The sequence below is a fragment of the Cygnus atratus genome, chromosome 7 (genome assembly GCF_013377495.2).
Source record: "Cygnus atratus isolate AKBS03 ecotype Queensland, Australia chromosome 7, CAtr_DNAZoo_HiC_assembly, whole genome shotgun sequence".
Taxonomy (NCBI): domain Eukaryota; kingdom Metazoa; phylum Chordata; class Aves; order Anseriformes; family Anatidae; genus Cygnus; species Cygnus atratus.
This window is the reverse complement of record NC_066368.1, coordinates 37,060,458-37,074,664: the sequence shown is the minus strand read 5'-3', so window position 1 is coordinate 37,074,664 and position 14,207 is coordinate 37,060,458. Positions and strand designations below refer to the sequence as shown.

At 36.2% G+C, this 14,207-nt stretch overlaps 1 protein-coding gene across 6 annotated transcripts in view; it reads left to right on the top strand.

The window, feature by feature from the left end:
• ADK (adenosine kinase) overlaps nt 1-14,207 on the top strand; it is a 291,598-nt gene that overhangs the window by 126,238 nt on the left and 151,153 nt on the right. For all 6 annotated transcript variants that reach the window (XM_035543036.2, XM_035543028.2, XM_035542992.1 and 3 more), the window contains 2 exons: nt 4,639-4,811; nt 9,618-9,726. In XM_035543036.2, the coding sequence (XP_035398929.1) occupies nt 4,639-4,811; nt 9,618-9,726 (282 nt within the window). The remainder of the gene's footprint in view (nt 1-4,638; nt 4,812-9,617; nt 9,727-14,207) is intronic.

Below are 14,207 nucleotides of genomic sequence, written 5' to 3'. Positions count from 1 at the left end.
TTTGGCACTGTTAGTTTAAGATGACTGACAGGTGTGGAAATGCACTACTGGCTGAAGCTTTTTTTTAAAAAAAAAAAGTTCAGGAGCTAGGAAGTTCAGATGGAGAACAATGTGGGACTGATAGCAAATACCATTGTCAACCTCCTTGTTACTATTATCAATGTTATCCAGTTATTAGTGTCATCTACAGCAAAGCATGAAGCCGTAGTAAAACAAGATTATTTTTGAAGGATCTTTGTTTTAGTCAGAGGGCTATAAAGCTGTCTTAAGCTTCTTCGGTATGGTGGTGTTTTTCAGTCTCAAACGGTTGTCTATTGAAACCTAGCAGTAGCAAACTCCTCTTTTGCAAGAGAAGTCTCTTTGCAACTGATGATAATGAGGTAAATGAGGTCAAGTATTTAGTTTTGCTGCTTTTGCCTTGGTCCTCCCTTTACTTGGATCTTAGCAACAGTAGAGAAAAGCTTTAAACACAGATATTTTGTGATATGGGATACTGGGCTCTACCCCTTGGTCAAAAGCATGGTGTTCTCAAGCTAAATGGGATACTTGGGAAATAAAAATCAATGAACACCCACCTCTCTGTTTCGGGGGTAATTCTTTAAGACCACTGATGATTTTCATATTGCGTGAGTGTGCATTTTTTTGGTTCTCTGGGTATGAGACAACATTCAGGTAACTCTGTAAGCTCACCTTGAATATCATTCCCAAAGGACAGCACTGAGTAGCCAATTAAAGTCAAGTCCCTTCTTGTGTCGGAAGAAGTGCTTGTAGAAGTGCTTCTGTAATTTGGGAAAGGTCATTTCCAAAGCTGTTCAGTAATCAATCAAAAGTGGCAGATAGGTGTACCACATCTTCGAGGCTGAGGATGTGAGTGGGACGTAGTTAACTCCAAGCAGTATGACAAAGTCACAGTTCATTCTTCAGAAGTTTTGTTTGTTATCAAGTTTTCTTGGCATCTCAACATCTTGCAAGAAAAGACGATGCTGTTCTCTGCAATTGCCACCCTCTCCCGGGAACACAAAGGTTCTCAGGCTTCTCTGACAGCTTAAGCATGCCATGGAATTCACCCTGTTAACTCAGATCACCAAAAAACACTTGAACAGATAGATACTGCTGCTTCTGTGAACCCAAGTCGGTGTCATAAAAATAAGGAGAGAAGCATTCTGTCATTCTCTGGTATATCTTCGGGTGGCCAGGATGCTGGCCACTTGTCAATGTGCTGGCTTCAGTATTTGATCATAAGAATAAGTTGCCTGTAGGCATAGGGTAATTTGAGGTAATGAAATCAGCCTAATTTCAAGACAGGGTTATGTTAAAGGCAAGAAAAAGGTTGTTTAAAAAAATGTTTGTATTTGCTTTTAGTTTACTAGAGGGCATACAACAGAAGTATGAAGCAAATGCAATCTGTTTAACTCAAGAGAGCATCTGAAAGGTGTTGTATTTCCTCTACACCTTGCTCTGTCACAGATGCTTATTCTGACTGACAAGGTCAGGGCCTGTCCTTGTGTGTACCTGATGTCCATGCTGTATTGACAGAAGAAAACTTTAGGATGGAGAAACACACTAGATTTCATAAACCACTCTAGATTTTGAGTTTCCTTTGTGGTATTCCCTTCCTGAGACTGTCTTGCTCCTTCATGATGAGTTCCTACTTTTGACACTTCTGTCTTTGGGCCATTAACAGCCTCAAATTCCCAGGGGTAATAGTGAAGATTCTTGGTGTGGCCAGGTGCCAACCTCTCCTGACCAGACTGTCAATACAGTAAGTTAATAGATGCCTCACTGCCTAGCCAAACCCTAGATAATTAACTCATTATGCTAGTGCCTGCTGAGCTGGGTCATTTTCTGTTTCTGACTAGAGTCTTTTCATTCAATTAAATCTTCTATTCCACATAAATCTATAAATTGAATTTGTGGTTTATATGACTATATACCTGGCATTAAAGTGTGCAGTTTGTTATTGGCCTTAGTTTGATATTGGATGTAATACTGCATGGTCGTTTCATTGTGGTAATAGTCTTCTGATGATTGAGCCCCTGTTCCCATTTAGAGTGGTTTAGCCAAAATGTTAGCAATGATAATAATAATAATGATGTGTGAAGTGGTCCATAGAAGTCTGTTGTTTCTATATGATGTTATTCAAAATTAGACTCTAGTCCCAGCAAGGTGCTTTCTATGGCTCATCCCACTAGGTACAACTTGAGTGGTGTGCCACAGGTGTATTTCTGTAGTTCAGTTTCATCAAGTTTTTAGCATCATGTCCCGGTTTTGCCTTTACTAATATGTAGACTTATAACTGAGGTAAAGGAAGAACAGTTTGGAGTTCTTAGGCAACTAGCAAGACCTCACTACTTTTGTTGTGGGAATATGTGAAGATGGTTCCAAGAAGTTGGGAGTGTTTGTAACTGGAAATCTGTGAAGAGAGACTCTATCCAGAAACACGGCTGAACTACTTTTCCATCTTCCTCAGTGTTGCTTAACTTAGCTCAGATGTTCACATGAAAAGAATATCTATACAGTGGTAGTCGCTGTGTAGCCCACCAAGTAATTTCTGTGTTTCAAATAATCATGAGCATCAGCAGAACCTCTGCCTATGTAAGAACTAGTCTTCACAATATGCAGAGGTTCATCTCAAGAAGCCCCAGATCATGACTTCCAATTCTCAAGAATAACTTTACTTACATTTAAAGTAAGGATTGTGACAATTATATATGGCATGTTATCACATCCGAATTCAAATTGAGCTGCTGCCAGTAGCCCAAACTGTGATATTTTAACAGAATTCCTTTTTTTTCACAAAGATGTATGTGAAATATTACTTAGTACTGCTCCAAATGTTGCCAGACTTTACATGTAAAGGATGGAAAAGTTATGTCATTTGCTAGAATGTTGTAACCCTAAGGTGTAGCTCAAAATCTTTACAGATATGCGTGTGTGTATATATATATATATATATATATATATATATATATAAGAACTGTTGGGGTTTGTGGAAAGCTGATGCTTTGATAAATGCTATTCATAGCGTTTGCTGTTAATTTTTTATTTTGTGAGAGTAAGGCATGCTGTTCAACATGGGATGCAAGACTTCAGGTGCTTCTTACCAGTGTAGAAATTGGTTTCATATTTTCTTACAGTAGGTCACAACATCTTTAGTCTTGTTAAATAATCTGTTCTACTTAAACATACCTCCAAATATAAAATGTTATATCTTCTAAGACATACTAAATGAACACCCTGCAAGTGTCTATAATGTATGTGAAATACGAGGATGTTGTACATAAATCTCTCGTTAGGGGTTTATTTAACATCTGTTAATTTAGAGTGATACAGACCAGACAAGCAGAACGTATCTAGAGTGCATTTCACAAATAAGAGACTGAACGCTGCCACCATCTGACAAGACTTTTTAAAAATTTTAAACTTGATATATATCAAGCTGGTGCGGGAAGAGGCCCTGGAACATTTGTCCATTTGCCTTATTAATGAAAACTTTAGCATGACTAAAGAATTTCTTTTTTTCTTCTGGAGCTAGAAGTAATAAAGATGTGACAAAGCATGTATTTGCAGCTCACTTGCTTGACCTTGCTACGACCCACAGCTACCACTAATGCTGATTCGTAATGGAGACATTATCGCTTATTTAAATCTTGATTAGGAAACAATTATAAGTAGGGTTTTAGTATAGCAGTAAATTGATGTAGCCTTTAATTCATACTATAGATTGAGCGGATAAGCTTTTTGACTGTAATTAGAGGGAATTATAATGACTTCAGTTGGTTGACTCATCACCAGCAGGGTAGGGCCTGTGATTATTTCTTCACATTTATATTTTAGTTCACTCTTGATTTTACTTCGGTGCTAAGTTTTATCTTTTAACATAGTACCAAATGTAGTTACATTTAGAATTGAAAGATGTATATTTTGTGTTAATAAAAGAGAAGTTTTATAAAATAACATAGCACCTTAGCAACACTATACAGCTATGCTCTTTCCTTACAATTCAAGTGACAGAACTGCTCTTAATAAGTTGGGGATAGGTATTTTCATGTGTGGTTTAACAATGAGAGCGGGGAACATTTCCTTTTTGTGTATAGTCAAATGGTAGACACAGGGTTATTTTCAGTACCATTTTGTTTTTGAATATGTTTTGTGAATGTTGCTAAATGTTTGCTTTGGGGGTTCTTAAATGTTGTTTTCCTTATGTTCTCTCTCTCTGTATTTTATTTTTGCTTTTCTACAAATTTCCGTTAAAGATACTATGTCATTTGATTAAATCTAACGTGGAGCATATCCTTTGAGCTAAAGAACCTTTTTTCTATGTTTTTACAAGGTATTTCAAATCTATTTTATAGTGAACTACATCTATTTAAGTAAACTCTACATTAGTTATTAAGCACTCACCAGGATGATTAGGAGTAAATTCTTTATTTGTTGCTGACCTTCCCTCTCTTGATGTACCTGACTTTTTTTTTTTTTTAACTTCTGGCACAGAAGAGTTCTGTAGGATCAGTGTTTGTCGCAGTGCTCTGTAAGCACAGAATTACATATGGTGAGCAGAGAGAAAAAATGACAAATAATATATCAGGCATGTTAATTATTTGTTGTTGGCTTTTGTTTTTTTCTGTCAATCTGCAGTGGATGATTCAGAGCCCTTACAAAGCTGCAACTTTCTTTGGGTGCATTGGCAAAGATAAATTTGGAGAGATATTAAAGAAGAAGGCTGAGGAAGCTCATGTGGACGCCCATTACTATGAGCAGAGTGAAGAACCAACCGGAACCTGTGCTGCCTGCATCACTAGTGATAACAGGTATATGGGGCCTTCCATATTTTCCTAAGACACAAAAATGTGGAACATAATTTGTTAGGAATATTTGAATTTGAATGATAAAGTATTCACACTGGTTTGAGACAACACAGGGCTGTATGGCACATAGTTTGGGATCAGGTGGTGTTAATATACCTTCAAAGAATAGCAGTTACTCAACTCATACTCAACCACTTCTTTCTGAACTTTTGAAGTTTCCAGTTGCTCTGAAGATAGAAAATATATGGAAGACAAAAGTTGCTTAACAAGTATGTTTATATAGCCTTTATGAAAATGGATTGCCATGTAAGGAATAGACTTGATTGGCAAGTAAAGAATGTACATCAGATAATAACGTGTTTAAAGAGGATACATGTTGGCATATAGCCTGATAAAAAGGGTTAACTTGCTTTTATACAAGAGGAAGAAAAAACAATTTTTTGTTGGGAGGACCTAGTGACTGTAATTCTTTGTCCACATCTTATCTGTTGTTTCTTAATTTTGTCTTTCATGTTTTAATTTATTCATTTTTTTCATATGGCCTCTGCAAATAAAAATTACTTCTTCAGACCTCTGACACCTTCAACCTTACTTATAGACTAAGGACAATATTTTTTGTGGTATTTTGTATGGTTTCAAAGCATTGCATGAGGAAAAAAAAGTGTTTATGGAGTCATCCATTTTGAGTATTGTAATAAAATCAATAAAACAATTTTAGAAAGAGACAATGAAGATGATAGGCATTTATCTTGAGCATGTCCCTTTGCTTTCTTCTTTCTCCCTCTATCCACAACAGTTGAACTTAAATATTTCTTGTTTGCTGATTACCTACCTCCTGATGATTTTTAGAAGTTCCAAAACCAGACAGTCATATCTGCCTTAATCTTGAGATGTTGCTAGCACAAACCAACCCTCCCTGGTATTTGCTAGCATCTAAATTTTCTGATACTAGATACTGAAACAATAATGGAAATGGTATCTGTTACCCTGAGGAATGTTTTCTTTATGGCTATGCATAAGAGCAAAATACCATACCAGCAGCACTAACTGAACTAAGAGCCAGGGGAGGGAGAATTTAACATATAATTTGTAGAACCCTAGAGTAAGGGATCCCCTTAGGAACTTCTTAAGACTCTTCTTAATACTCAACCAAGCCTTTCTTCATGTGTAACATGTTCCAGCCCCCTAACAATTTTGAGTGCTCGCTGCTGGACTCACTCCTTTATGTCAGTGTCTGTCTTGTAATGGAAAGTGCAAAACTGCACTTGGTACTCCAGATGTGACCTGGAGTGCAGAACAGAGGTATCCCCGTGTTTGGAATATGTAACTTCTTCTTCCCTGCTGACTATAAGCTTGTTCATATAGGCCAGGATGTGACAAATCTTTACTCTGAGGATACACTGCTGTCTCTTGTCCCAAGTTCCCACCAGCACCTCCACGTTCTTTTCTGCAAGGTATTGTATCTGTCAACACTCAGCCTATACTGTTGCATGGAGTTATTCTACTGCAGTTGCATGACTTTGCATTTGCCTTTAAGTCTTCTGCCAGCTTTTTTCTCCAGGCTTTTAGAGATCAACTGAGTGACAGACAGCCCTGTCCTCCAGCTTATCAACCTGTCCCTTGCAATTTAATGCCATACATAATGTCTTACTCTCAGAAAAGAAAGTTCATACTCAATGGAGAAAGGAAGTTCATCCATCTTCATACAGATTTTTGACATTCATTATGTCTACAGATTTTCCCCTTTATCTTCAGATCCGTATTCAGTTTTTCAAAGAGAAGACAAGCAGTAAAGATGTTTGTGCTCTGTGATTCTCTGTTTAGTGACATAATGTCTGTGCATGCATCCTTGTAGCAATCACCACTTCCTAGTTGGCCTGATGGGAAAACGAAGTCAAGATCATCAATAGACATGCATTGTGAACTCAGGAAAAATGTTTACATCGTTTCCCATGCATTTCAATAGAATTTAAAAGCTTAGGTAAATTTATTTATAAAAATGTCTGCAAGCACTTCTTTAACTTATTAAGTAGTATTTTTTGTTTCCTAACATGAAACACTTGTCTCTCAATATCAAATCTTTGCTCAAATAACAGAAACTTCATCTCTGGTGGTGCTTCATCTTAATCACTGTTTTAGAACATGCTTGAGAGTGTGAAAGGATTATGAGAGACTTATATCCCTCCTTAGAGGATAGAAAAAAAGAGGCTGATAGTTGCCACTAAAGCCTTTATTGTGCAACCCTCTTCCTTTTATTGCAAGCAAGTTTATTCTCAGCCTTTTGTTTCCCTCTGATCACTACTTGGTTTTCAGCATTTTCTTGATTTGTAAGGATGTCTTCAGCCTGCTGCAGTTGATATCTCTATTGGCTAATCTCTTATCCCAACGGAGGCATGTACTAACTTCCTTTTTCAGGTAATTCAGCTTTCTTGTCTCTTTTAGAGATCTGTGAGCTAGTAAATAGCGCTCCTGGTTTTCCCAGTAAGTGACCGTGTGTACTTATGTTCCAGGTGCCCAGATGTGAATATTTCTTGTTTCTGCTAAGTTTGTTGAGCTTTTTGCTGAAAAGGGTTCTGAGCTAATTTGTGATGTGATTTTGTTTTTTTTCAGAGCTTTTCGAGAAAATTATAACTCATGATTAAACTCTAAAATAGTGCCTACGCTACATTATAATCTGTGACTTTGTTTCATACGTTCTGCTCATGAATACCCACGTGCACAGAGTTGCCTTTAAGCTGTTAGACTTGAAGCACTTCGGCTGTCTCCAATTACTGTATTTCATTGAAAAACATCTACCTTCTCTGTGTTCCATGTGTTGAACTTAGTGCTGTTAGACTTACAGTTTTAATTTGGCAAATTAAATTGCTTCATCTTCAGTGAAGCAATCTTAATTACATATAACATGCAGAGCATCACTACAGTTGGACTTAGCCACTGAGAGCTAGGTTTACAGTTTCAGGGGCATGTGGTGAGTGAAAGCAAACATATGAAGGGTCTTTGCTTAGGTTTCTGGAACATAACTGCTTTTCACTTAGCAACACATATGGGCAGATTTTTTTCCAGCTAGGGTCTTAATGGATATTTAGGGCTTGACAAAACTGGGAAGTTTAATTTGCTTTATTTGGTTTTCAAAAGATTTCTAGGGGTACACGCATGTTCCTTGGATTTACTCGATTCCCTCTTATGGATTTCTTATCAGTGACATTCATCAAGAACGAAACTTCTTGCCTTTTTACTAGTACTGCTGAAGAGGCTTACTCTATTCTTATTCTGCCTGTTTTCCAAATTCATATTAGTTCTCCTTGGCTTTAGGCTTTGGAATTAAAGAGAGAAGCTCCAAGAATGTTCCTGAGATGAAATGGCACAGAACTCTGATATATATTGTAATATATTTAGAAAAAGTCTAGCTTCTTGTTTAACTTTTGACATACCTCGCACATTTGATTGACAGTGATGAAAGCTTCAGGAAGCTCTTGCTTTTTATTGAGCAGGGACAGAAAGAAATGGTGGTAGTGGAAAGATGCTGTTTTGAGTTGGAATAAATTTTCAAGATTTCCTTGCTTGATTACCTCCGAACACTTGTAGATGGTACTCAGTGGGGAAGCAGAAGCATACCCTGGTAGGAGCAGCCTGTAACAGTTCACACTGCACCACTGTCATTGCTTGTTAGTAACATTTATGTGGAAAAGGATGGTACGTACGATATTAGTTGTACACATCCTGTAGAAGCTGACATTTTTCAATACAGACAATGCACACATTGCATCTGTAACTACACACTACTGGGCAACTGTGGTTAAATACCTTAACACAGCAATGTGTTAGTTTTAAAGGTGCATCCTGTCACGATTAAGTCTTGAAACTTTTTCATAATAAAATTTCACAGAGAAATTTAGTCATGGTAGCTAGAGTTGAAAGCTAGTGTATAACTGTCTATGACCTGCTTTTAGGAGTACATCTATAACTTGTGTGTGTTTTATAAGGCTGAATTGAATGTCTGCAGAGGAGGATTAAAAACAGAGTATATCTTATATGTAGCAAAGAAAATACAAGTATTTTTATTCCTGCTAGTTGAAGTTGTGTCCTATGTCTTGTGTTGTAATTTGTGAGGAAAGGATAAAGTACAAATGAGTTTTTGGTAGTTTTCTAGTAGGGCACAGATAAACCAAAGGTGTGCTTTTGTTTTGTTTGTTTGTTTGTTCATTTGTTTTTTACAATTGAACATCTAAAAGCCTGGACCCATTTTCAAGTAGCTGATTACTCATTTGCTAGAGGAAAAAAAAAGTCTGAGGGGAAGAAAAAAAAAAAAAAGCTTTTAAAATAATATAACTGTTTATTGGGAAAAGTGATAATGGCAGGACATACATATCCAAAAACTGTTTGGTCCTGTTGAGGGAAAATAGTTTTTAGAAGATAAAGAAAAGCAGCTGTTCCATTCTAGATGTTGGGTAATAGAAGAGTTTTAATGAAAACCTGCAGATGCTGCACTGTATGTAGGGAGTTGATGACAAAATGGAAAAAGGTTGATTCTAAACAAATGAATGAGTATGCCCAATATAATAGTGTTAGTTTATGGAAACTAGGTAGCTGGATTTAAAATCTATAATTTAATTTAATTATATTTTATATATTATTCAGAAGTAGCTACTATGAAATGATCAAATAAAGTATATTCATTTTATTGTGCTTTTTGTCTCTCTCTCTTATGTTCCTCTGAGGATGTTTGAATATCTGTGAGAAATTCAGTTCTTCATCAGAAATTTGCAGTAGAATTAAGGAGGATCTAAAGCCTGATTTTTAATCTTTTAGGTCTCTTGTAGCTAACCTCGCTGCTGCTAATTGCTATAAGAAGGAAAAGCATCTTGATCTGGAGAAGAACTGGAAGTTGGTGGAAAAGGCCAAAGTTTACTATATAGCAGTAAGTTCAGCTTCTTGCAAATTGTGAAAGTTTCTGTTAGAGCAATGAGAGATTTAAGCAATGGCCATGCCTATTGCATACGTTTTGGATGATTTCTTATGAATGTAATGAAAGAAAATGACTGCTTCAATTTTAGTATGGTATGATTTCTTCAAATTTAAATGTGCAAATGTAGAAGTATGTTTTATTTGCGTGCTTTCTTAAAGTAGTGGGAAAAATCATAACAACTAAACATATTTTCAGAGCTTTTGTAGTAGTGCATCAAATTTACATTTCACATTTTCTAGTAAATTGTTGTGAAGGATGTACAAATTATGTAGAAAAACACTATTAGCATAATTATTCACTGCAAACAGTTTGAGTTTATTTGTGTGAACAATCTTAATTGCTATTTATTCCATAGTAATTACTACGGCACCTTTATAACTCAATATTTCAGAAACAATGATTGTGACAAATCTCTTGAATGTGGGTGGTGGGGCAAACTGATTTTAATGATGAAATCTTACTTCTGGATTAAAGGGGTTTTGAGTATGGGAGATTAGTAGATTCACAATTAGTATTTTTGTTTGGTTTTGGTTTTGTTTTGTTTTAACAATCCAGAATGAATCAAGCCAGATTACTGTATTTGTGTAGATTACATCTTGCATAAATAAAAGCAGTGAATTTGTTTTCATCTTGCTCTCAAGTTGATATGACTGATCAAAATTAGCAAACACAAAACATCTATGACAGATAAAAACCTCATAACGTGCATGTAATATATGGATTCTGTATGACAGCTGCTTCCATTCTGCTACCTGAGCTATGTGGGAACAGCTGGTAAGAAGTGTAAAAAATTGATTATTCAGGAGGAACAAGTTCATTGAATATACAGTTATTTCTTTTAGCTAGTGTTAATGTCTCCTACAGCCTGTTAGTGTGCACTGCTGTAGGCTCTACATGGTTGTTATTGATTCTTGTGTACGGCCAAGACTGCCCCTTTATAAACTGTCAAAAAATACTTATAACCTTCTCAGTGTACAGAGAAAAATACATCCTGCTACTATTGCTGTATGTTTGTGCTGCATCAAAAAAATAGAGATGTTTTGTCTACTCATTTTTAATGTCTGTTTTTCAAGTGTTCTGTGTTTATTTCCCCATAATTATACCTCAGTGTGTTCCAAATGCCATGCTTAGGAACTATTGCTACTGGCTAAAAAAATATTGGAAGTCTAAGAGCATTGTTAAATGAAGGACATCGACAAATGTTAACAAAAAATGTTAGTATGCTGCACTAAGCATTTTTAATATTGTTATCATGTTTATATATAAATACCACCGAAGTTTTCAATATATAATTAAAAAAAATCAAACTTAGTGGAAATGCTTTAGGAAAAGTGGGAAACATTAAACGAAGTAAAAGGGGATTTATTTCTTTAAGGTATAGCATCCAGCTAAAGTTTTCCAAAGCAACTCTTCTGTGTTCAGTCAGTTTGGTCGCTTTAATTTTGACTAGGTAATTCACTGTATAGATTTTTATATATATTGAAAGGTTTTCTTCAGATGTCAGTTCTGTAACATCCTACCTTTGACTAAGAGACATAGAATTATTGTCCTAAACTGAAAATAAAGCCCAATGTGTGCATATGTTAATTGTTAGTAAATAACACTGAAGTGTTATTAGGAATATATTATATATTAGGTATTTGCAAAGTGGACTTCAGTTTAAGGAAACATCTGCTTGCAAGAGGAGATCTGTTGGGTAAAGAACCTGATTCACTCCTGTAGCAATTGCACTAGAGGTTGGGTTCATTTAAGAGTTTTCTAGGATACTGTTATCAATTCAGATTACAGATTCCTCATGTACCTTTACTTAAAGAAAGGAGACTGTAGAACTACACACAATCTCTCCTTCTACTGTGTTTGTGCCTTTTCTTTTTTTCTAATTTACTCGCCAGTTTGTAGTGGTCTAGGGGATTAAACAAAACCACCTAGTGAACAATTACCACTCGTGCAGTATAGGGCAGCTCTTTCAGTCTTTAATTTTCTCACTGTTGTGTCTGTCTTCACTTCAGTCTTGTTACCTATTTTGGCTTTGCTCTGTGCATATGTTGCTTTTATTTTCTTCTTTCTGTCCAACTGTCACCTATTTCCTGGATTGCATTAGAGTGTATATTAGTGACAGAACTTGGTTTTCAAGAAAAAATATCAGAGGTTATCAAACAATCTGTTTTCTTGGCAGAGCAGGCCCATTGTTGCTTTAGGACAGGTCTACGGTACCCTGTGGTCATCTGTATGTGCTTGCTAGAATAGATGATAGGCTTTTCGATGCAGCATTCAGCAGAGAGGTCCTCAGATGAAACTTAGCCCTGAAATCTAATGAGTTCACAGAGGGAGGAATAGGTACAAAGGAAAAGATAGTGAACCCGTGAAAGAACCCATAAAGACAACTCCTGTTACCGTGAATCAACACAATACATTTATTTTAGCCATCTGGTAATCAGATCCGGCAGACAAAGTGGAGAAAGACTAGCAAAGAATAGAATGCTGTAAATCACAGTTAAGACAAAAGGGAGAGAGGCTGCCCCAGCTTTCTCAAAAACAGTGAACTTTAAAGATGTATCTTAATCATTCAAAATTACTCTGTGTTGTATCATTGAAGGTGGGTTACATGGACTGTCAAAGTTCATGCAATTTTTTTCTCTTTTCCAGATATATAATTCTTATACTTGGAGTAATTTCTGCCATTGATATTGTATCTTCTGGTCTGTCATATTCATTTTGTCATACTGCTGTACTGCTCGTGTCTGATTAGAGTTCATTGCTAGGGATATTATTTGGTTCCTACTGGGGCTAGAAAATCTCTTCCTCATACATTTCCCTTACTTCAGAATAAGTGGAGTGTTGTGATAACACTAACCATTGTCGCTCTGTTTCTGAAATTGTGAATGGGGCACAGCCTGACTGGAAAACAATCTGAAGTTACATTTTGTGTATGATTTTTTTTTTCATTCATTCTTTCTTCCTTTCTGTGAATCTGTGTTTTCTGTCAGGACTTGTATTTTAGAATTCTTATGTGTTATAGTTGCACCTTACAACTCCATGTTTGGGCACCTTGCTTGTCCTATTTTCAGAGGGATTGAAGAAGCTGATGGTTACATTACTGTAATGTGTAGGCATCTCTATAAGAATTCTGTAACTTATTTTTGTTAAGATAATATTTTCAGCACCAACTGAAATTTGTGGGAGTTGCTGGTACTCAGTTTCTTAGACTTTAGTCACAAACATTTTAACATTTTGAATATGATTTTCTGTATATAGTCATTACGTTTGTTATGAAGGCTTGAAATGTGAAGATTTTGGTTGTAAAAAATATATCTGTTGATAAGAGTTGCTTAGGAGAGCAGAAAAAATGAAGAATTTTAGTTGTCATTTGACTCCAGTTAGCACCTTTGTGATGCTGGATATAAATAAGGAATTTGGCACTTGTCCTTTGATAAAGGAAAGACTGGAAAAGGAGAAAATGCTTCCCACTGTTAGAAGCTGCAGTTAACCTTGTGAAACTTAAACACAGCAACACTTAAACACAGACACTACTTTCTTATACAGACAGATGAATTTTAACTTTCCATCTGTATTGGAGCAATACTGCTGTAAGTGGGATGCTTCCCAGGTGTTTTGTCTCATGTTCCAATTAATCATCCTTATTTCTCCCAGTTATTTAGCTTTACTTAAACCTGCATCTGTTTAATACTTGCAGTTGGGGGCATTAAGTGGGTAAAACTGCCACTTGCTGCTAATATTTTTGGTGATGAAGTAATAAATGTGTTCCTGGAAGTTCCTTCTTTGCTTCTCTCTCTCTCATCTCTCTTCTCAAAAAGTTACCTTTACTAAACAGGTGAAGTGGCGGTATTGATGGCAGTTAGGTTTCCAGTTTATGTAGTAACTTGAGTGCTTGGAATGGACCAGTTTATGTAGCTCTCCAAAAACAATCAGATCTTCATAGGAAATCAATCAGATCATCCTTGAGTAAAATACTTGCATCTTTTTTTGTACAAAGACAGATCATTGGTTAGGGGCTGTTCGAATTTTTGTTTTGTGAGTATAGTTGGTATGCTAAAAAGTTGGTGTTCATGTGTTCATTTATATGTGATATGTCTCAAAGCTTTTCTTGGTAGCACCTACATACACTTCCTGTCTAGCCATTTGATAGAGTGATGGCATTGATGCTCATGCTCATCTATGTTCATGAAGGAGACTTAGGACCACTTTTGTACCTTATTTTATGTATTGTGATACTTTTCCTTTGCTTTTTGCATTTACAGTGCCTAAAGCTTCAGTTCCTGTGCTACTGGTTGTAGCTAGAGCCTAGAGGAGCAATCAAGCTTGTAGCCCTAAGACTTAGTTCTATGCAGCTGAAATTTGGGTTGCTCACTTTCCATATTGGAATACAACCTTTTGCTCAGAGAAGACAACGCTCTCACTCAGTCATATTTATG